This window comes from Haematobia irritans, chromosome 4, assembly GCF_050003625.1.
Source record: "Haematobia irritans isolate KBUSLIRL chromosome 4, ASM5000362v1, whole genome shotgun sequence".
NCBI classification, from domain to species: domain Eukaryota; kingdom Metazoa; phylum Arthropoda; class Insecta; order Diptera; family Muscidae; genus Haematobia; species Haematobia irritans.
Genome location: NC_134400.1, coordinates 153,980,695 through 154,005,815, shown reverse-complemented (window position 1 = coordinate 154,005,815; position 25,121 = coordinate 153,980,695). Strand labels below are relative to the sequence as shown.

The 25,121-nt window shown below is 35.7% G+C and overlaps 1 protein-coding gene across 6 annotated transcripts in view; it reads left to right on the top strand.

The window, feature by feature from the left end:
- Positions 1 to 25,121, top strand: part of Fhos (Formin homology 2 domain containing) — a 420,893-nt gene that overhangs the window by 326,615 nt on the left and 69,157 nt on the right. For 3 of the 6 annotated variants that reach the window (XR_012721172.1, XM_075303336.1, XM_075303341.1), the window contains 4 exons: positions 17,855 to 18,076; positions 18,148 to 18,404; positions 22,767 to 22,931; positions 23,290 to 24,633. Coding sequence is in view for 5 of the 6 variants with exons in the window: in XM_075303336.1 (XP_075159451.1) it covers positions 17,855 to 18,076; positions 18,148 to 18,404; positions 22,767 to 22,931; positions 23,290 to 24,633 (1,988 nt within the window). In the remaining variant the exon portion in view is untranslated. The remainder of the gene's footprint in view (positions 1 to 17,854; positions 18,077 to 18,147; positions 18,405 to 22,766; positions 22,932 to 23,289; positions 24,634 to 25,121) is intronic. The other 3 variants (XM_075303339.1, XM_075303340.1, XM_075303338.1) reach the window with 2 other exon arrangements.

Sequence of the window (25,121 nt, the reverse complement as noted above, 5' to 3'; positions counted from 1 at the left end):
CGCGTGTAAATCGGTGAAATCGTTTATTTAAAAAATCAAATTAAATTTCTTCTTCAAGTTCAATTAGTATAAAGTCAGGAAAAATATTCACGCTTGACACCTGCCATCAGATTTTGTACAGCCACCTTGTCCACCTTCTTCGCCGCAGAAAGCCAGTTTGCCTTGAACTGCTGCTCGTCCTTAGCAGTTTTTTTTGGTCTTCTTTAGGTTCCGCTTGACAATAGCCCAGTATTTCTCAATTGGGAGGGTTCTTGTCCCTGGGAACCACCTGCACGTTGTTGGCGGCGTACCACTCCATGGCCTTTTTACCGTACTGGCAAGATGCCAAATCCGGCCAAAACAGTACGGAACAACCGTGTTTCTTCAGGAAAGGCAGCAGACGTTTATTTAAACACTCTTTCACGTAAATTTCTTGGTTGACAGTCCCGGAAGCTATGAAAATGCTGCTTTTCAAGCCACAGATACAGATGGCTTGCCAAACCAGATATTTCTTTGCGAACTTTGACAGTTTTATGTGCTTGAAAATATCTTCTACCTTTCCCCTTCCTTTTGCCGTATAAAACTCCTGTCCCGGAAGCTGCTTGTAGTCGGCTTTGACGTAGGTTTTGTCGTCCATTACCACGCAGTCAAAATTCGTCAGCATCGTCGTGTACAGCCTCCGGGATCGCGCTTTGGCCGTCGTATTTTGTTTATCATCGCGATTTGGAGTCACTACCTTCTTGTAAGTCGATAGTCCGGCTCGTTTTTTGGCTCGATGCACGGTTGTAGACGATACACCCAGCTTATTTGCGGCATCTCGGAGAGAGAGGTTAGGGTTTCGCTTGAAACTACCGGCAACTCTCTTTGTCGTCTCAGCGGCTTCCGGTTTTCGATTTCCCCCCGATCCAGACTTCCGGCTGTCGACAAACGTTCCCCAAACACTTTAATTACATTTGTAACGGTTGATTTGGAAACTTTTAGTGATTTTGCCAGCTTTGCGTGCGAGTAGCTCGGATTTTCGCGATGCGCGAGCAAAATTTTGATACGCTGCTCTTCTTGCTTGGACGGCATTTTGACAACTGAAGAGTGAATTCCAAAATCAAAATAGGAGCAACATTCTACACACACAGATAAAAATAAGTTTGAGAACCAATAACTTTTGTTGGAAAACCAATAACAAAATTTGTTAATTTTCCTGCAACAAACTAATTTGTACTTTTAATAACCATTATTACAAACAAGTTGTTAGCAATCGTCACCATCAGAAGGCAACAAATAATTTGTGTTCTCAATAACACAATTTGTAAGTAATTTGTTGAGTATCCAACAGTACAAAATATTTGTTGTTGAACGTTACGTTTAATCCTCAACAAATATTTTTGAATTTGAACGAAAAAAATTGATTGTGGTTTGTTGGAGTTTATCAATGACCTGTAACAAATTTATTGGTGTATTGATAAAAAATTAAATTGAAATTAAAATTGACAGAATTTTGCTATGAATTGCACCAAAATTGCAAAATTGCCGGAACAATTTTGGAGATATTTTGTTAAGTACACACAGAGAAGGAATATGACCGAAATGTTATTTTTGGACGGGGAACATGTAACATTTTTGTGTCGAAAATCCTATACTCAGTTTTGTAAATGTTTGACAATTTTAAATTTGAGTAGTCCCGGGTCTAGCAAGCATTTTGACAACTTTTTTCCCACACGCAAAGAAAAAAAACGTTTGGAAAACGTGTACCGAAAACGTTTTTCTTTTGTTAGAGTTTTTTGAATTGCTTCGAAAATTTTAAACTTTTATCACCAAAAAAATTCGTTTGTTACAAAATTTTTATTTTTTCAATAAAAAAAGTTATTTTTGAAATAACAACACAGTCCATTTCGTTTATATCAAACACTGTTCTTTTCTGACTTTAGGTCTTTAATAAGACACATTTTACAGTTCAAAATTTAATATAGTACAATGTAATGTTGAACATTTTTTCGGAATCTTCCGAATATATCTGGAATATATGTAAAAAAAAAACAAAAGCAAAAAAAAAAAACTTTGGCCGAAGCAGGGATCGAACCCACGACCCTTGGCATGAGAGTCGGACGTAGCTACCACTGCTCCACGGTGCCAAACTAAATGTTTGTTTCTGTTAAATAAACTTTGTTTATTCGGTTCGTGGGCGCCGCAAGCTATGCTATATAAATATAACTTATATGGATATTTATCTATTGATGACCATAACAGGTACATAGCTCAGTGGTTAGTGTGTTGGCTTACAATGTGCATGGTCCGCGGTTCGATTCTCCGTCCAGGCGAAAGGTAAAAAAAATTTTAAAAATTTATAAAATCGTATAATTTCTTCTACATTGTTGGTATTACAGGAAAAGGTGTTAAGAACTAAAAATCCTCGTGGATGTGAGAAAGATGTGAGGGACAATGCAATTAGCAAGAAAATAATGTTTTTTTTTGAGCTAGTCTTTATGAAATTGTTTTTACATCCTGGAAAAGAATAAACGTTTATCACAAAAAGTATATACTTTTCTTCCAAATACACTTCCTTACAGCGAAAAGCAAATGAGAAACGAACTTTGTTTGTCTAAAATTTCGTTTGGGAGGAAAGAATTATTTTTTTGCGTGCAGTGCTATATATTCTAGTTAATTAGAATTGTAATAACTCTAATCCCGATATTAATATGGTTTTATTATTTATCTCATACAAAAACACATTTAAGAAACTACCATATTGAAAAATATACAAATAATATATAAAATATATAAATATAGCTTTCGTACATATTCTCAGCGATGTGTGCGTAACCAGTCTTGTATTTTTGTTTTCATATCGATAGCAGTCAACTATTTTCGCAACAAAGCAATTTGTTGAAAATTCAGAATATTTCTATTATTTCCTCTGTGAAGCATCTACAAACACATTTCAACAACAAATGCCTCATGTTCAATCGACAAATTTGTTGAGCATAAGCAGATTCTACATACAAATAAAGTTGTTAATATTTATTTGCAGTTATTTTTTTGTGTGCACACACACCTTCAAAATGAGGGGTGTACAGGTTTTTAAATCCAAATTGAAAGATATACGTCAAGTTTATATTGACCAAATTTTGACCGTATCACCCTTTAATTAAAGTGAACCCACACTGCAAAAAAAAATATTGTCTTGAGGTCAAAGATCTCCTGTCCTTAACATAATGGAATGAATATTCTAAGCGAGCCTGAATCAAATTGGGCTGCCACTTTAACCTCATGTCCTTAAAATACGAATGCGAATTTTGCTTAGCATAGAAGACGCATTTCTCTGGTAGTAGTGGCTGAAGCATAGTAGGTTCCATTATATGAGAACCTCTTTGAAGGTGCATTGATGTTCGCCTTAGCTGAAAATGAGATATAACATCCTTTACATGATTTTACAAAGAAGAGAATCTGGCCATTGCCAGCTTTTTTAGGATCCGCATAACTAATGAACTTTCCACATGTCATCTTTCTGGAACCTTATTTTAAAACAATTTTGATTGAGAGATACAATCATAAATTAATCATTTAATTAACCTATTTTTGATTGAGGCTAACATCGACCAATCCACTTCACGGCTTAATCAACATACACTAGTTGCAACAAAACTATCAACCAATTAACAGAATAAATTCGGTGAATTCAGAAAACTCATTGAAAATTCAACAGGAACCTCCCAAAGAAAGGGTTTTCTACCCACCAGCATAGGATGGTGGAGGTATAGTAAGTTTACCATTCAGTTTGTTACCCATCAAAATATCGATTTCTGACTATATATCTACGACCTGTCCGTCTGGTCGTTGTGATCACACTACAGCCTTCAATATTGGAGCTATCATGCTGAAATTTTGCACAAGCCCGTTTGTTTTTGTCTGCAGGCAGGCCAAATTCGAGGATGGCCTATATCGGTCAAAACCGATCCCCTGATTTAAAATTTTATATCTAGATGTATTCTAGGCCCATAAAGAAATATGCCAAATTTGGTATATACCGGTCCATGTTTTGGTATAGCCCCCATATAGCCTTAATTTTATTGGATTTGGATCAATCGATATTTTTATACCCTCCACCATAGATTAGGTTAGGTTAGGTGGCAGCCCGATGTATCAGGCTCGCTTAGACTATTCAGTCCATTGTGATACCACATTGGTGAACTTCTCTCTTATCACTAAGTGCTGCCCGATTCCATGTTAAGCTCAGTGACAAGGGACCTCCTTTTTATAGCCGAGTCCGAACGGCGTTCCACATTGCAGTGAAACCACTTAGAGAAGCTTTGAAACCCTCAGAAATGTCACCAGCATTACTGAGGTGGGATAATCCACCGCTGAAAAACTTTTTGGTGTTCGGTCGAAGCAGGAATCGAGCCCACGACCTTGTGTATGTAAGGCGGGCATGCTAACCATTGCACCACGGTGGCTCCCTCCACCATAGGATGGAGGTATATTAACTTTGTCATTCCGTTTGTAACACATCGAAATATTGCTCTAAGACCCCATAAAGTATATATATTCTGGGTCGTGGTGAAATTCTGAGTCGATCTGAGCATGTCCGTCCGTCCGTCTGTTGAAATCACGCTAACTTCCGAACGAAACAAGCTATCGACTTGAAACTTGGCACAAGTAGTTGGTATTGATGTAGGTCGGATGGTATTGCAAATGGGCCATATCGGTCCACTTTTACGTATAGCCCCCATATAAACGGACCCCCAAATTTGGCTTGCAGACCCTCTAAGAGAAGCAAATTTCATCCGATCCTGCAGAAATTTGGTACATGCTGTTAGTATATGGCTTCTAACAACCATGCAAAAATTGGTCCACATCGGTCCATAATTATATATAGCCCCCATATAAACCGATCCCCAGATTTGGTTTGCGGAGCCTCTAAGAGAAGAAAATTTCATCCGATCCGGCTGAAATTAGGTATATGGTGTTAGTATATGGTCTCTAACAACCATGGAAAAATTGGTCCACATCGGTGAATAATTATATATAGCCCCCATATAAACCGATCCCCCGATTTGGCTTGCGGAGCCTCTAAGAGAAGCAAATTTCATCCGATCAGGCTGAAATTTGGTACATGGTGTTGGTATATGGACGAGACCATAAAAAATTGGTCCACATCGGTCCATAATTATATATAGCCCCCATATAAAAGGATCCCCAGATTTGACCTCCGGAGCCTCTTGAAGGAGCAAAATTCATCCGATCCGGTTAAAATTTGGTATGTGGTGTTAGTATATGCACGCAAAGAAAAAAAACGTTTGGAAAACGTGTACCGAAAACGTTTTTCTTTTGTTAGAGTTTTTTGAATTGCTTCGAAAATTTTAAACTTTTATCACCAAAAAAATTCGTTTGTTACAAAGTTATTATTTTTTCAATAAACAAAGTTATTTTTGAAACAACAACAGAGTCCATTTCGTTTATATCAAACACTGTTCTTTTCTGATTTTTGGTCTTTAATAAAACACATTTTACAGTTCAAAATTTAATATAGTACAATGTAATGTTGAACATTTTTTTCGGAATCTTCCGAACATATGTAGAATGTATGTAAAAAAAAAAAAAAAAACTTTGGTCGAAGCAGGGATCGAACCCACGACCCTTGGCATGAGAGTCAGACGTACCAACCACTGCTCCACGGTGCCAAACTAAATGTTTGTTTCTGTTAAATAAACTTTGTTTATTCGGTTCGTGGGCGCCGCAAGCTATGCTATATAAATATAACTTATATGGATATTTATCTATTGATGACCATAACAGGTACATAGCTCAGTGGTTAGTGTGTTGGCTTACAAAGTGCATGGTCCGCGGTTCGATTCTCCGTCCAGGCGAAAGGTAAAAAAATTTTAAAAATTTATAAAATAGTATAATTTCTTCTACATTGTTTGTATTACAGAAAAAGGTGCTAAGAACTAAAAATCTTCGTGGAAGTGAGAAAGATGTGAGGGAAAATGCAATTAGCCAGAAAAAAAAATTTTTTTTGAGTTAGTCTTTATGAAATTGTTTTTACATCCTGGAAAAGAATAAACGTTTATCACAAAAAGTATATACTTTTCTTCCAAATACACTTCCTTACAGCGAAAAGCAAATGAGAAACGAACTTTGTTTGTCTAAAATTTCGTTTGGGAGGAAAGAATTATTTTTTTGCGTGTGGTCTCTAACAACCATGCCAGAATTGGTCTATATCGGTCCATAATTATATATAGCCCCCATATAAACCGATCCCCAGATTTGACCTCCGGAGCCCCTTGGAAGAGCAAAATTCATCCGATTCGGTTGAAATTTGGTACATGATGTTAGTATATGGTATCCAACAACCACGCAGGAATTGGTTCATATCAGTCCATAATTATATATAACCGCCATATAAAACGATCCCCAGATTTGATCTCCGGTGCCTTTTGGAGAAGCAAAATTCATCCGATCTGGTTGAAACTTGGTACGTGGTGGTAGTATATGATATTTAACAACCATGCCAAAAGTGGTCCGTATCAGTCCATAATCATATATAGCCCCCATATAAACCGATCCCGAGATTTGGTTTTGGAGCCTCTTGGTACATTGTGCTAGTATATGGCCGTTAACTACCATGCCTAACTAGGTCCATATCGGTCTATAGTTATATATAGCCCTCAAATAAATCGAGGGCTATATATAACCAATCGCAGAAATATTGATCCATATCAAGTTCATAATTGTATATAGCCCCCATATAAGCGACCCCCATATTTCAATTCTGGCTCCCTACGTACCGTGCAAAAGTCTACACGCAAAGAAAAAAAACGTTTGGAAAACGTGTACCGAAAACGTTTTTCTTTTGTTAGAGTTTTTTGAATTGCTTCGAAAAGTATACACTTTTATCTCCAAAAAAATTCGTTTGTTACAAAATTTTTATTTTTTCAATAAAAAAAGTTATTTTTGAACCAACAACACAGTCCATTTCGTTTATATCAAACACTGTTCTTTTCTAAATTTAGGTCTTTAATAAGACACATTTTACAGTTCATAGTAAAAATTTAATATAGTAGAATGTAATGTTGAAAATTTTTTCGGAATCTTCCGATCATATCTGGTATATAAGTAAAAAAAAAAAAAAAAAAAAAAACTTTGGTCGAAGCAGGGATCGAACCCACGACCCTTGGCATGCAAGTCAGACGTAGCAACCACTGCTCCACGGTGCCCAACTAAATGTATTTTTCTGTTAAATAAACTTTGTTTAATCGGCCCGTGGGCGTCGCAAGCTAAGCTATATAAATATAACTTAGTTATATGGGTAATTGTCTATTGATGACAATAACGGCTACATGGCTCAGTGGATAGTGTGTTGGCTTACAAATTGCATGGTCCGCGGTTCGATTCTCCGTCCAGGCGAAAGGTAAAAAAAAATTTTAAAAATTTATAAAATCGTATAATTTCTTCTACATTGTTTGTGTTACAGAAAAAGGTGCTAAGAACTAAAAAACTTCGTGGAAGTGAGAAAGATGTGAGGGAAAATGCAATTAGCCAGAAAAAAAATTTTTGAGTTAGTCTTTATGAAATTGTTTTTACATCCTGGGAAATAATAAACGTTTATCACAAAAAAAATATACTTTTCTTCCAAATACACTTCCTTTCAACGAAAAGCAAATGAGAAACGAACTTTGTTTGTCTAAAATTTCGTTTGGGAGGAAAGAATTATTTTTTTGCGTGTATATCGATTCGTAATTATTTGTAGACTTACCTACACATACCTTTTTTGTCTAATATATACCACGTATGGACTAAGTCTCGATTTAGAAAACGATTTAAGATACCACAACCCAAGTAATTCGATTCTGGATGACAGTCTTTCGTAGAAGTTTCTACGCTACCCATGGTGGAGGGTACATAAGATTCGGCCTGGCCGAACTTACGGCCATATATACTTGTTATTTATTTATTTACACAGCTAATAGCAACCGGGACATTACAAAATATAACATTTCAATTCAATTAAATACAATTCTATATTCCAAGTGGCCGAGTCAGGAGGGACTCCTAAGTTAGTTATTCGCGATAGGTCAGTAGGGACCCCGTTAAGCCAGTAGAGGCTCCACGGAACTCAATAAACGTTCAACAAATATCAACAGATGGGTCAGAAGGGACCCCAATACCCCGCAAGGCTAAAAATTCCAGATGTCAGAGTATGAGCGCATCGTGTGTTTGACAATTGACCAGAAAATACCCCCTGAGCCTTTAGGTCAGTAGGGGCCACCGCAAGACAAAAGGGACTCCCGCAGTCAGACTCAAATGTATAGCAATCTACCTGAAAAATTAGAAGAGCAACAACCCTTGGTTCAGCAACCTTATTGTCCAACTTAAGTATATTCCTTTATGACAGGAATCGATTCAGATAATGATAGCAATGTATACACCGAGTTATAGTTTCTACACAAAACGTTAAGCGGATTAAATAATTCATAGTTATGTCTACAAAAGTCGGTCTTTTAGAGTACAAAGTTCCTTATTAAACGATTAGGAACATTATAGCAAATTTTCGAGGTTAGGTAGTGTGAATCAATATCTCCATTAATAAGATTAGTGAGAAATACAATACCATGCATGAACCTTCTACGCTCAAGAGAAGGAAGATCAATTAATAAAAGACGGCTAGAATAAGGAGGGAAGTCATATAAATTATTCCAGCCAAGCCCTCTCAAAGCAAAAATAAGAAAATGCTTCTGGACAAGTTCAACACGATCAAGAGAATAGCGATAACTTGGTAACCAGACAACACACGCATACTCCAATATCGGCCTAACCAGACTCGTAAAGGGCCTTTTCGTCAAATAAGGATCAACAAATTCCTTAGACCATCTCTTAATGAAACCCAAACACCCTTAGCCTTATTCACACATTCCTCAATATGAGGACCGATGTCAAGCCTGGAATCCAACAAAACGCCTATATCATTAAATCTCAGCACATTCTCCAGCTTATAGTTCCCAATATAGTACTCAGTCTGTTCACAAACTCTACGGGAAAAAGTCATTTTCTTACACTTCATAAGATACAATTAGAAGTACACCATTCGAGTAGTCTGTCAATGTCATCCTGAAGAAGTAAAGAATCTCCAGCAGAATCAAGTGAAAGAAACAACTTAACATCATCTGAGTACATCAAAATCCTCGATGATACGATAACCGACGGAAGATTGTTCAAATATAGATTAAACAGTACAGGTCCTAAGTGGCTACCTTGAGGCACGCCAGATGTCACATTTATAAGCGTAGATAAGCAATCGTTAAATGCAACTCTCTTGAGTTCTACCATGCAAGTAGGAATCGATCCAGCGGAGAAGGATAGCTGGAAATCCCAAAACATCCAATTTGTAAAGTAGCTACCTATGATTCACCTTGTCAAACACCTTGCTGAAATCCGTATAGATCACATCCAGTTGACGTCTCCGAGAGAATGATTCAAAGACATGACCAACAAATTCCAGTAAATTGTTCACAGTAGACCTACTTCTCATAAAACCATGTTGGGATTCCGAAATAACATTGGAAATGGAGCAATATGTATCAATTTTTGTGTGGTTGTTAGAGATCATATACTAATACACTAATGCGCTTTACAGACTATCAGTTATTCCGGACGGAATGTCGGTGTTTGTAAAGAATCTTACAGTGTGTCGGATCGATACGACTTGTCGGCGATGACTAAATAATCGGTAAATGTGTTATCGATCCCATAAACATGCAGCAGTATCGATTATGCCTTCGGACTTAACTTATAATGTACACAATATATGGGATATGTTCGACACGAGCACTGTCATCCGGAATAACTGATAGTCTGTAAAGCGCATAACACCAAATTTCAACCGAATCGAATGAAATTTGTTCCTCCAAGAGAATGCACAAGCACAATGTGGGGATCGGTTTGTATGGTAGCTATACCTAAAAGTAGTGCCATATATGTTAGCTCATCCGACCTACATCAATAACAACTAATAATAGATAGATTCAGGTCGATAGTTTGTTTTGTTCTGATGTTCGCACGATTTCAACAGACGGACGGACATCACTGGTTCGACTCAGAATTTCAACATGACCCCGAATATATATACTTTATGGGGTCTGAGACCAATATTTCGATGTGCTACAAATGCAATCAAAGTTCATATACCCCTCATCCTATGTAGTTTATTCAAACAAAGTTTTGATATAAATATATAACTCCTAGGTACGCTTATTCATAATGTTAATTCTACTTCCTGTGCAAATTTGCACTTAACTCGGACTAAAAATTTGGCCTCTGGGACCATAGGAGTCTAAATCGGGCGAACGCTATATATTGGAGCTATATCTAAATCTGAACCGATTACAACCAAATTGGGTGGGCATACTTATAATGTTAATTCTAATTCCTGTGCAAAATTTCACGTAAATCGGATTAAAACAATGGCCTCTAGGGCCATAGTAGTGTAAATCGAACAAAAGCTATATATGAATCTGAACCGATTTGACTGATATTCTGCAAAATTTACGAGACTCAAAAAACATTCGACTAAACGAAATTGGAAGAAGATCGGTTGATAAATACAGTGCACTCGCGGTAACGTGAACTAATTAAAACCAAGAGAGTTCACGTTAGCAAACTTTATCGAATTTCAAAACAAAACATAGCCATATTCGGGAGGTTTACACGTTATAGCGTGATAGTGTTTTATTTTTGTTATTAGTAATATTAAAAACTTAATTTAATTTCATGAAAAGATTAAAAAAAAAGAGATCGGAAAAATATCAATGGGTATGGAATTATAAAGCAATTTAAATTAATAATTAAAATTCACGACAAAAGCCAAACTAGATCACTAAAAAATTCCGTATGTGTATTTGAAATTGTACTTGGCATTGTGAATCTGCTTTAAACGTCATATTTCATGTTTTTCAGCGTTACGGAGTAGTTAGTGTATGAAAAAGCGTGTTCACGTTATGCGGTGTTAACATTAAGCGGTGTTCACGTTACCGCGAGTGCACTTTACGTCATTTATGACCAGATGGGTTATAAATATATACGGTAGCTATATCTAAATCTGAACCATTTTTTATACCCTCCACCATAGGATGGGGGTATATTAACTTTGTCATTCCGTTTGTAACACATCGAAATATTGCTCTAAGACCCCATAAAGTATACATATTCTGGGTCGTGGTGAAATTCTGAGTCGATCTGAGCATGTCCGTCAGTGCGTCCGTTTGTTGAAATCACGCTAACTTCCGAACGAAACAAGCTATCGACTTGAAACTTGGCACAAGTAGTTGTTATTGATGTAGGTCGGATGGTATTGCAAATGGGCCATATCGGTCCATAATTACATATAGCCCCCATATAAACCGATCCCCCGATTTGGCTTGCGGAGCCTCTAAGAGAAGCAAATTTCATCCGATCCGGCTGAAATTTGGTACATGGTGTTAGTATATGGTCTCTAACAACCATGCAAAAATTGGTCCACATCGGTCCATAATTATATGTAGCCCCCATATAAACCGATCCCCCGATTTGGCTTGCGGAGCCTCTAAGAGAAGCATATTTCATCCGATCCGGCTGAAATTTGGTACATGGTGTTAGTATATGGTCTCTAATAACCATGCAAAAATTGGTCCACATCGGTCCATAATTATATGTAGCCCCCATATAAACCGATCCCCCGATTTGGCTTGCGGAGCCTCTAAGAGAAGCATATTTCATCCGATCCGGCTGAAATTTGGTACATGGTGTTAGTATATGGTCTCTAACAACCATGCAAAAATTGGTCCACATCGGTCTATAATTATATATAGCCCCCATATCAACCGATCTCCCGATTTGGCTTGCGGAGCCTCTAAAAGAAGCAAATTTCATCCGATCCGGCGAAAATTTGGTACATGGTGTTGGTATTTGTTCTTTAATGACCATGCAAACATTGGTCCACATCGGCCCATAATTATATATAGCCCCCATATAAGCCGATCCCCAGATATGACCTCCGGAGCCTCTTAGAGGAGCAAAATTCATCCGATCCGGTTGAAATTTGGTACGTGGTGTTAGTATATGGTCTCTAACAACCATGCAAGAATTGGTCCATATCGGTCCATAATTATATATAGCCCCCATATCAACCGTTCCCCAGATTTGATCTCCGGAGCCTCTTGAGGAGCAAAATTCATCCGATCCGGTTGAAATTTGCAACTTGGTGTTAGTATAAGGCCGCTAATAACCATGCCAAAATTGGCCCATATCGGTCTATAGTTATATATAGCCGATCCCCAATCACACAAAAATTGGTCCATATCGGTTCGTAATCATGGTTGCCACTCGAGCCAAAAATAATCTACCAAAATTTTATTTTTATAGAAAAAATATAGAAAAAAATTGTCAAAATGTTATTTCTATAGAAAATTTTTTCCAATTTTTATATCTATAGAAAATTTTTTCCAATTTTTATTTCTATAGAAAATTTTTTCCAAATTTTATTTCTATAGAAAATGTTGTCAAAATTTTATTTTGTCAAAATTTTATTTCTATAGAAACTTTAAACTTATTTATATACGTATTTAATCGGCCTTTTTTAGTTTAATATATACCACGTATGGACTATGTTATATATATATTACGGTGTTAGGAAGTTTTAAGATACCTTGTCATCGGCAAGTGTTACCGCAACCCAAGTAATTCGATTGTGGATGACAGTCTTCAGTAGAAGTTTCTACGCAATCCATGGTGGAGGGTACATAAGCTGCGGCCTGGCCGAACTTACGGCCGTATATATTTGTTTTTTTTTTTCAAAATCAATAGGGTTCATCTTTGAGCCGAAAAAACTCTATGCCAAATTTTGGGACGATCGGACTTCAACTGTGAACTGGACTTTGCACACAAAAATACATGAACAGACAGACAGACGGACATCGCTAAATCGACTCAGAATTTAATTCTAAGACGATCGGTATACTAAAAGATGGGATGCACAAACTTATTATACACTGAACCACAGTAGTGGTGAAGGGCAATATTGACAGATGCAACTGCTGCGAATGGAAATTTATTTCATAAGTCGCCCATACATTTTATTTTGACTGAAAATTCTAAATTTCAAGTTGACAGCACTCACCCAATATTCAACTTGGAAAATGGTTTGTCAAAAATGTTTAAGCTTAACGAACATAATACCCACCTTTATACATTTTAATTAACATTTAATGAAATAAACCAATCATTTCTTCGATGGTCGGTTCACTTTTTGTCGGCGGAAAGGCGATTTTTTAATTCTCATCGCAATCGCTTTCCATCCAAATCAAAAACCAGAAGTGCAGACATTTTCAAAAGTTCAACACTTACTTTAGATACCTTACGAAAATACAAATTAATTAAATTCAAGAAAGCATATCTTATGGGGTACCATTTAAGTATAATGCAATATATGATTATCTGGTTTTCATTTTCCTATATAAATTACTTTGAAAGTACAAGTTTTTTTATATTACATATACGAGTATATGGTTTATTATTTCTTACATGATGCCAATTTATAAATAATATCATTAATTTTATGGAGTATATTCTCTCTTTGGATAACCCAATGATATAATTAATTTTATTCGTTTTTTGCAAAGTTATTCACATGGAAATAAATGAAATTCCAATGTCGAATTTATTCCTGTACTACTATCATTCCCATATTAAAATTTTTCAACTTTCCCTCTTGTTATAAAAACGAAATATTGGTAAAGTTGATCTAATTAAATTATATGTACACACCGTACTCATATCAATTGTGACAACATACAGCAAATTGTAATAGGGGGGACCTTCGCACTGAAGATTTTCATATACTAGCACTTGCAAATAAAAAAAGTGAAAAAATCAAAGTATATTTTTAGGCGATAGTGAATAAATGTACAATACCTTCATGTTACATTAGGGTAGCTTGGTTCATTATTAAATGAGTATAAACTACCCAGCAAAAAAAAATTTGGAAGTTCTTCTCAAGGCACAGCTTTAAAAGAACTTGAAAAAATGCTCTCCCAAAGATGTTCTTTATTTTAACTGCACAGGAAGTTCATTTGAGTCAATTTTTTTTTTATAACTCGCTTTTTCATATTTTTAATGGGAAATGTATTTTTTGTTTCTAAAAGGTGAAAAACAGATTAAGAATTAATAAAATGGTACACATTTTTAAAATTTTGCGAAGAAAATTCTAAGTCCTTGCTAGAAAAATTGCGAATTTTTGAAAATATTTGATGACAAATGTTTCTGAAAATCGTTATAATGCAAAACAAAATTTCTTAATCCACATCCAAAACACTGAATTCGCCTCATACCTTAAGAAGTGATGCAAATTCAGTGTAGCGGCTGTTGAAATGGTGGACATCCGTCCTATGACAAGTCCATGCTAAATTCATCGCTTCCGCGTCAATTTGGCACCACTACCGGATCCAAAAAAGAACAATTTCACTACTTTTTTGGCGACGCTTGTTTTGCTGTGTAAGTTTAGCTTTTTATAAGAGAGCTTAGTTACTATGAAAACTACAGCATTCACCGATCCCTTCGCAACATGCTCGCAATTGTCACATTCGTTTTGTGTCTGCATACAAGTCAACTAAGAAGTTGGACAAAGCATATAGCTTATTTTCTAATTTGTATTCCTACCCAGCAAAAAAAAATTGGAAGTTCTTCCAAAGGCACAACTTTAAAAGCACTTCCAGAAGATGTTCTCCCAATGATATTCTTTATTTTAACTACACAGGAATTTCTTTTCATTCAATTTTTATAACATGCTTTTTTCATATTTTTAACTTTGTCATTCCGTTTGTAACACATCGAAATATTGCTCTAAGACCCCATAAAGTATATATATTCTGGGTCGTGGTGAAATTCTGAGTCGATCTGAGCATGTCCGTCCGTCCGTTCGTCCGTCTGTTGAAATCACGCTAGCTTCCGAACGAACCAAGCAATTCACTTGAAACTTTGGACAAGTAGTTGTTCTTGATGTAGGCCGGATGGTATTGAAAATGGACCATATCGGTTCACTTTTACGTATAGCCCCCATATAAACGGACCCCCAGATTTGGCTTGCGGAGCCACTAAGAGAAGCATCTTTCATCAGATCTGGCTGAAATTTGGTACATGGTGTTAGCATATGGTCTCTAATAAACATGCAAAAATTTGTCCATATCGGCCCATAATTATATATAGCCCCATATAAACCGATCCCCAAATTTGGCTTGTGGATTCTCTAAGAGAAACAAATTTCATCCAATCTGGCTGAAATTCGGTACATGGTACTAGTATATGGTCTCGACCAACTAAGCAACAATTGGTCCACATCGGTCCATAATTATATATAGCCCCCATATAAACCGATCCCCAGATTTGGCTTGCGGAGCCTAAAAGAGAAGCAAATTTCATCCGATCCGGCTGAAATTTGGTACATGGTATTGGTATATGTTCCCTAATGACCATGCCAGAATTGGTCTATATCGGTCCATAATTATATATAGCCCCCATATAAACCGATCCCCAGATTTGACCTCCGGAGCCTCTTGGAGGAGCAAAATTCATCCGATCCGGTTGAAATTTGGTACGTGGTGTTAGTATATGGTATCTAACAACCATGCCAGAATTGGTCCAAATCGGTACATAATTATATATAGCCCCCATATAAACCGAACCCCAGATTTGACCTCCGGAGCCTCTTGAAGGAGAAAAATTCATCCGATCCGTTTGAAATTTGGTACGTGGTGTTAGTATATGGTATCTAACAACCATGCCAGAATTGGTTCATATCGGTCCATAATTAGATATATAGCCCCCATATAAACGGACCCCCAGATTTGACCTCTGGAGCCACTTGAAGGAGCAAAATTCATCCGATCCGGTTAAAATTTGATACATTTCGCTAGTATATGGCCGATAACAACCATGCCAAAATTGATCTATATTATATATAGCCCCCAAATTAACCGATCCCCAATCACAGAAAAATCACGATTGCCACTCGAGCCAAAAATAATCTACCATCATATTATTGCCATAGAAAATGTTGTCAAAATTTTATTTCTATAGACAATTTTGTCAAAACTTTGTTAGCATTTTATGTCTTTAGGAAATTTTGTCAAAATATAATTTCTATACAAAATTTTGTCAAACATTTATTTCTATAGAAAATTTTGTCAAAATTGTATTTCTATAGAAAATTTTGTTAACATTTTATTTTTGTGGAAAATTTTGTAAGAATTTTATTTCTGTAGAAAATTTTGTCAAAATGTTATTTTTATAGAAAATTTATGAAGCATTTCATAGTTGGAGAGGAATATTTTGCAAAAACTTACAAAAAGTCAAGAATTCTACTAATCTACCAAACAGTAAAAAATCTGTCATTTTTGGTAGACTCGCGTTCATAAAGCGACCCCCATATAAAGCGACCCCCATATTTCAATTCTGGCTCTATAATTACCGCACAAAAGTTCATATCGGTTCGTAATTATTTCTTCCCTATATCTACCGGTCAAGAACTGAATACACGGACGAAAAAGACTGTTTTTCATATGTTTGGGTGTAAAAATTATATGTTTGGAAAAAAAAATTTTTAGCACAATATTTTTAAGTGCAAGCATATAATGTTCATAAGCTAGCATAACATGTTTGGGACATATATGTTAATATGTTAGAACATATTATGTTTGGGACATAAAATGTTTGTAAATATAATAGCTTGGTTGCAAACATATATTAATTTAGAAATAGCCTATAAACATATATGTGTTTAGAAAGATAGACCCAGAGAGTATGCTGCAAGTAAAATAATGGAAGTAACCAATTGGAGACCTAAAAAATATATATACACAAAGAAAATTTCATTAAATTTTTTTCTACCAGTGTATGCCTAAAGTGAAACATAATATGTTTGAACAATACAAATAATATTTTGATTGGACCAATCCTGAAAATATATATGCTTGAAGCAAAATGTGTTTGGGGTATATGTTACAAAAGCGATTTTTTTGAGGGTGTATATACACACAAAAAATTTTTTTTCTGATTCAATCACGAAATTAATTGATCCAATTAATTTTTTAATTGAAATGTCTTCAATCACGAAAATGATAGTATCAATCACAGTTTTAATTGGGCATAGAAAAAATTCTTGATTAAAAAATTAATTGATTTCATTACCAAATATCAATTAATTTTTTAATTGATTCAATTAAAAATTTAATTGATCTTGATTGCAAAACTCAATTAATTTATTAACTAAAAAAAGGTAACTATTTTCAATTACATTCTGAATTGGCTTAGAATTTTTATTTGGATTAACAACTGATTGTTTGAAAAAAAAAATTAATTAAAAATTTTAAAAAAATGTTCATCGTTTTTTTAACTGACTTAGTCTTCCGAATTTGATTAAAAGTTAATTGTATCAATTAACTTTTTAATTAAAAATTTTAAAATGTTCAATCATTGACTTAATTAACTTAATGTTTCTATCTTGATTAAAAAGTTAATTGTACCAATTAATTTATTAATTGAAAAAAATTTCAACTTCAATTAACTTTTTAATTGGAAATATTTTGGTGATATTTTTTTCTGTGTACGTATTTAATCGACCTTTCTTTTGTCTACAATTTAGAAAATGATCTTAGGAAGTTTTAAGATGCCTTTCCATCGGCAGAAACCCAAGTAATTTAATTGTGGACACATGAGTGTCTTTAGTAGAAGTTTCTACTCAATCCATGGTGGAGGGTACATAAGATTCGGTCTGACCGAATATACGGCCGTATATACTTGTTTTTAATAATAATTTTTTTTTTTTACTAATTAAATTTCATTCCATTCTTTTTTCTAGACTTTTGAAAGACTATGAGAATGCCGATGCTGAATTGGTTATATATGCTGCTTCGCTGATTAATAAAACCCTAGGTGGTTTAAATGATCAGGACAGTTTTTATGATGAAAGTGATCTGCTGGAGCAACAAGGCATGGAATCTGTGATACAACATTATATGTCCAAACCAGGAACTGATATGGACTTAATTAATCAATTGCAACTTTATGAAGCAGTATTGAAGTAAATTCCATTTTTGTGTGTTTTTTTTTTTTAATTGGCCAACATAATTTTCTTATATTTTCTCGCCATAGATTTGAAGATGGTGAATCGGATGGCTTACGTTTACCCGATAATACATTGCGTAAAACCCAAAGATTTCGCAATTCAACAGATACTGCGGAACGAAGAAAATCTAGACGTCATAGTACTGGTACCAGTCCGGGTAATATTAATAAGGTGCTCCCCACAAATGCCCGTCTAACACCTACCCAACCTGCTTTGGATGAAGACAGTTCAAGTTCAACAAATTCCACAGAATTTAGCAATGGAGTTTTTGTGGATAAAAATCGTAAGACGAATAATGCACTACAAATATTTCATTCTTTTTATTGGGTGTAGGCTAGGTTTTGTAGATTTGAGGGGTTTTGGTTTTAAGATAGTACAGTGCACTCGCGGTAACGTGAACTAATTAAAATCAAGGGAGTTCACGTTAGAAAACTTCAACGAATTTCACAACAAAACATAACCGTATTCGGGAAGTTTACACATTCTAGCGCCGATAGTCAATGGAAAGAAGTCCAATATAGAATTTGTACAAGGATCCACAGACATGTATCTTGGCATTACGGTGGTAAGGTAGACCGCGTCAACCAGAGCCTTCGAGACGACATTGGACTCACGGCAGATAAAAAGTGTAGCTGCCATGGCTTTGATGTGATTGAAGATGTTGGGAGACTGGACGGAAACACGTAATATGACGACCCATCAAAGGATAATAGGGGAGACGGTGGGTGAAATGGCGGATGCCGCAACAATACATGATCGTATACTTGAGGTGGTCAAAGCTGGCGAGTGTGACACTCAGGCGCCAGTAAGATGGGCCTGGAAGAATGGACCCCAGAACAGATACTAGAGGGAAGTAACTGCTACACCGATGGATCGAAAATTGGTGATGGGACTGGACTGGGCGTATAAGTGGAGGACCGAGACACCGAGATCCTATTCCGATTACCAGAAAACAGCACAATCCTGCAGGCAAAAGTGTGTGCCATAACGGAATGTGCCAAATGGCTCGGAATGGACAACCTACAAATTTTACAACGGGTCCAACGAACATGTTGTCGTGGTATAACTGGGCAATGAATACCACGTCAACCAGAACCTGGAAGATGATACTAGACTAAGGACCTATATAGGTTCAGATCAAAAGCATAGCCGTCATTGATGCGACGAGATTGGAGATGTTGAGAAAATGAACGGAAGGCACGGGCACGTGTTGGAGGAATGGGTACGGGAGGCATTTAACAATGCTATGGTAGGAAGGGTGATGAATATACTATGACCCAGATAAGAAAAAGACTGCACACAAAAATTTTTTTTTTCTGATTCAATCACGAAATTGATGGATCCAATTAATTTTTTAATTGAAATGTCTTCAATCACAGAAATGATAGTATCAATTAGAAAATTAATTGGAAGTCAATTAAAATATTAATTGATCAAATTAAAAAATTAATTGATACTGTTAATTTTTGTGATTGATTTTTGTTTCAATGAAAAAATTTGATGAATCAATTAAATTTTTAATTGAATATTATTTAAAACTCAATTAAGACTTTAATTGGAAAAAATTTCGTGAAAAATTTTTCTGTGTGTAGAACTACTCAATGAGAGTAGGACGACTGTCAGGGAGGTAATTACTGAGCACCTAGAATTGGAAGCACATCTGTGCCGAATAGGAGTAGCAGAGGATGGTGCATGTAGGGCGTGTATTAAGGATGATGAGACCTTGGGACACTACTTTTGTCATTACCTTGCCTTTTCTACACTGTTAGAAAAATATGTTTTTCATATGTTCCGATATAAACAAAATGTGTTTCGGGCACAATTTTTAAACACAATATATTTAAGTGCAAACATTTAATGTTCCTAAACTAACACTAAATGTTTGGGACACATGTGTTAATATGTTAGAATATATTATGCTTAGGACATGAATGTTTCATAAAAGTAATATGTGTGAATGTAAACATATATAAATTTACAAATTTCGAGTAGACATATATATGTTGTGATATTTTATTCAGAGAGCGACAGAGAGAGAGAGAGAGAGAGTATAGATAAAGAAATAGAGATGGAAACCGGGAGGGTTGACGAAAGATATCAACATAACACAGCGAGAGAATCAAAAAGGACCAATTTCTGTGGAACCGCTTGTATATTGATTCGGAAAACTGTTTTATGATAAGACCAGAAATTTAATATGCTTAAGTCTAAATATTATTTAATTTGAATATTAGAATGCGTATTCGGAGTAAAGAGAATAGACATTCGGAACCAAGAGAATAGACCAAGAGGAGTTGACAGACACCTTCAAGTAGAAAAGCGGACACTAAGTTCGAGTTTTGCAGCTAAAACGATTGAAAATATTTATTTTCTTTAAAATGAATTATTAAAGAAAAGTAAAAGGCAAAACATTTCCATTTTAGAGTGATAATGCCAACTTAATACCGGCCTTAAAGGTAAAAATGAAATTAAGTACAAATGTGTAAATTAAAAAAAAAAAATGGTGTTCGGTCGGAGCAGGGGTTGAACCCACGACCCTTTGCATGTCAGGCAGACATGCTAACCACTGCTCCACGTGGCCAACAAATGTATGTTTCTGTTAAATAACGTTATGTTTGCATGGACTCGTGGGTGCTGCAAACTATGCTATAATAATTATCTACAGGTGACTATAACAGCTACGTAGCCCAGTGGATAGTGTGTCGGCTTACAAACTGTATGGTCCTCGGTAAAATTTAAAAAATTTAAAAAATTTAATAATTTCTTCAACATTATTTGTATTACACAAAAAGGTGCGAAGAACTAAAAAATTTGTGGAAGTAAAAATTATGTGAGGGAATGAGCACAATCTTCTTTGGGGAAAATTCTTCCAAGCATATACAATTTTTGGGCTCAAAATGCTTCCAAACATATAATATGTACACATAAAACAAACATATTAATGTTTCGGCAGTATTCAATAATATATGTGATTCCTGCAAAATATGTTTGGAACATATGTTAGAGAAGCGTTTTTTTTTTTTGAGGGTCTAGGCAAAGGTAGTGACCATGGTGATATTCAATATTTCGATGCGTTACAAATGGAATGACAAACACAGTTGCCACTCGAGCCAAAAATAATCTACCAAAATTTGGAGAAAATTCTACAAAAAAAAAAAAATAAAAAACTACCAAACAAAAAAAAGTCTATAGAAAATTTTGCAAAAATTTTATTTCTAAAGAAAATTTGGCCAAAATTGTATTTCTTTAGAAAATTTTGCCAAAAATTGTATATCTTTAGAAATACAAACTTTTATATAATTGCCATGACTCAAAAAATTTTGCCAAAATTTTACTTCTACAGAAAATTTTGTCAAAATTTTATTTTTATGGAAATTTTTGCCAAAATTTTACTTCTACAGAAAATTTTGTCAAAATTGTATTTTTGTAGAAAATTTTACCAAAATTTTATTTCAGGACATTAAATTTTCCGGGTTTAACAACGCTTTGTTGAAATCTCAAAATGTGGAGTATAATTTAGTACTATTTTCGCACGACGTAGTTCTTTCTTGCTATAAAGCAGTTTACTTTTTTTCTGAACAACGAAGGTGATGAATACGCCATAGGCCGAAAATGTGCTAGCATAAATCGAGCATTTAATATGTTCGTGAGTATGGGGAACATATTTTTTTTTTAAATCATACGATCGCAACACAATCACGCTTTTAGTCACCTCGACAATGTTAATCGAGCTCATGATTTATTCATGGTCATGTTTCCATCATGCTCATGACCAATTATAAACTTTTCTACAAACCTAATAATGCCTACGCTATTCACTTTTAACCACTCAGCAGATGTAAATATCAAACGTAACGTAAAAACTTACTTCTCATGAATCTCGAACATGATTGTAACTAATCGAATTGTAGTGGGTCAAGAGAACTTTCGTGGGTCAGGCGATTTTTCGCTAGCAAAAATAATGTTCATGAGAGTTTTTGGAGTTGTTGTGAGTAATTGAGTAAGTCTGAAATAGAAAATTGAGTAAGTCTGAAATAGAGAAATGTCAAATAAAATTCGGAAAAAAACTTGGCGTTTATGTGTGGTTCACATTCAACATCGGCCCTTGAAATTTTAACCACCCTTTATGTGTGCGTCTGTGACATCATCTTATCATGAATATGCCCGAATAAAATTTCTCCACTCGTGGGCGTGAGTTCTACCTCAAATATTAAATGAAAACTGTCATGTTGTTACGTCTAGTCTCAAATTTTTTGTGCCAGGGACCGGCGTACTTAAGAAGATCTATAGCTTTAAAGAAAATGCGGGCCTGTAAAAATATATTTGAGCAGTTCGTTATTTATTTTTTTTTTTTCAAATAATCAGATAGGTCCAATATAAAAATAGGATGAGTTCAACGTTAAATAATGGAAGTGGATAGGTGCTTTTAGTTAATGTGGTAACAAAATGGACTGAATTGACGAAGCGAGTCTGAAATAAAACAGATTGAAACACTAACCTAACCTAAACTATGGAGGAGAATATATGAGCTTCAGTCTATCCGATCTCTATGCATGTACCTAAGGTTCCTTCTTCTCCATGTGACACATATTTGAGAAAACATACTTTTCCCTCAACTCACATTCCCCATTTTCTCATTCAACAGATCGTGATGGTGCTGGTGTAACGCCGGGTCTACGAAGAAGACGTGAAAGAGCTGAACGACACAGAAGTTTTCTTAAGGAACAACAAGAGGCTGCTGCTGCTGCCGTAGCAGCCGCGGCGGCGGCCAACAATTATCTAAATGGTTTAGAGAAACGTGAAGAAATTGGTAAGTTTTTAAAATCCCTCCATCTTTGTCTGATTCTTCCAATGAGAATGTATATCACAGCTATTTTCAAATATTTTACTTTTTGATCGATGTTTCCAATAACCACTTTAAAAACTATTTTTAATTTCTATGTTGAAAAATTAACAAAAAACCAAACATCCTATTTGTACCTGTGTCATCATCCAAACCATGTTTGTGTTTCTATCTATCATCATTTGTTTATGAAAATCTGCTATCATCATCTCTAAAATGAAAACAAAAAATATCCCAAAATTGGAATCTGTATGAAAAAATTGTATCCTCATAAACTCTTTATGGAATTCATATGGCATCAATGCATGTCACTTGCATGACTCAGGTCAACTTGTAACAGCCATTCCAGCTACCATTAAAAATAGCGATAGTCCTCCGGAATCATTGACCATTATACCGGAAACAAATGGAAGTTCTAGTATGCAGCACTACCTTCATCAGCAGCAGCCGCAGCCACCAATGCTTCAGCCCAGTAATGGAATCAATGGCTCTGTTGGCGGTAATCATCCTACGAAACATTCATTCAATAGTCATGGCATGAATTCTACAGCTGCTAATCCAATTAATAATGCCCTACTCATCAATACCTCCAATGGCCATAATACATCCCCAAAACAGACCAGCAATCTATTGAGTCCTACCAAACAGCTCTTGGGCACTAACACCATTTCCATTATCAACAATTCCTTCGACAAATCCAATAGCAATAAAATGCAACAGCATGGTGGTGTGAATAACAAGAAGAACTTGTTCATGGAACGCAATGCCATTAATGGGATAATGAAGAATATCCATCGCAATAATAGCCTGGAGCAAAGTGAAAATCTTCACCATAATGGCGATAGCAATTTGGCCCAGTATCGCAAGTTTGAGAATAATGCCAATCGTCTGAACTCCTATTACAGTCAGATCAACAATAGTACACCAAAGAATCAACATCAACCATCAACCAACCATCATCACAGTTCCCAAAACCATCAGCAACAACAGTCACCTTTGTCCCCCAATGCCTCAATGTCAATTCAAACCTCTCCATCTCCCACCAGTCTTGCATCACTTAGTATTCCCCCCAATACGAATCAGATGTCCCCAGCAGCCAGTGCCTTGGCTGCTGTCCTAAGTCCAAAGAGGAACTTGAATTGCTCAAGTCCCACATCAGCAGGTTTTGATTTTAATCCGAAAACCTCTACCTCCTCCTCCATAGTACTACCATCCCCAGTTGGAGTTTCTGCAGCCAAGCAGCTTTTTAGTGAGATATCATCGTCACCCCAGCATCATATGCAACAGCATGATGTGCTCAGTTCCAATGCCAATACTACCTCCTCACCATCATCTGGCTGTTCAGTTTCAACGACGGCATTAACCACACCTCAATCATCGCCTGGAGACTTTGCGCCCACTCAGTCCTCGATTACTTACAATACCATAAGTAATGCATCAATGGTACCACCACCTCCTCCACCACCGCCTCCACCACCAGATTTATTTGGATTTTTACGTCCCATGAATTTTTATCAGAACACCAACAATCAGAATACGATCATAGGCTTCGGTACCCATTCTACCAGTTCCGCTACTAATTTTTCCAATAATTCCAATACGAATAACGCCATTAACAATAGCAGTAACAATATCATCACCGATGCTGTTGATTATCTAAAAACTAGTGGTAAGTTTTCATCTGATATTCACCACGAAGAGAAAATCTTCGCGAAAAAAAGAATCGTGTATATAGGAAAGTCTGTTTTCAATTTCATGTGGGTTTGGAGATATATTTTGACAAATCGTTAGATTGGTCTTCATATCGAAACATTCATCAATATAAACTACATACGGCGTAGCTCCTTGTGCATCTAAAATTCCTCCAGATTTTCAAAACTTGTTAAACTTAGTGGAAATCGGTTCAGATTTAGATGAAACTCCCATATATATCTTTTATCCGATTTAGACTCATATGATCACCGGAAACAAAAGATTCACTCCGAGACCAAAATTTAGAACTACTATTCTACCAACGCGTACTGAATTCGGTTGATATCGGTTCAGATTTAGATAAAGCTTCCATATATATCTTAATTATAGATATAGTCCCCATATAGCGTACACTTACAGGAATGCACTATATCACCAAAGTTCGTGAGGTTTAGTGCAAATCTT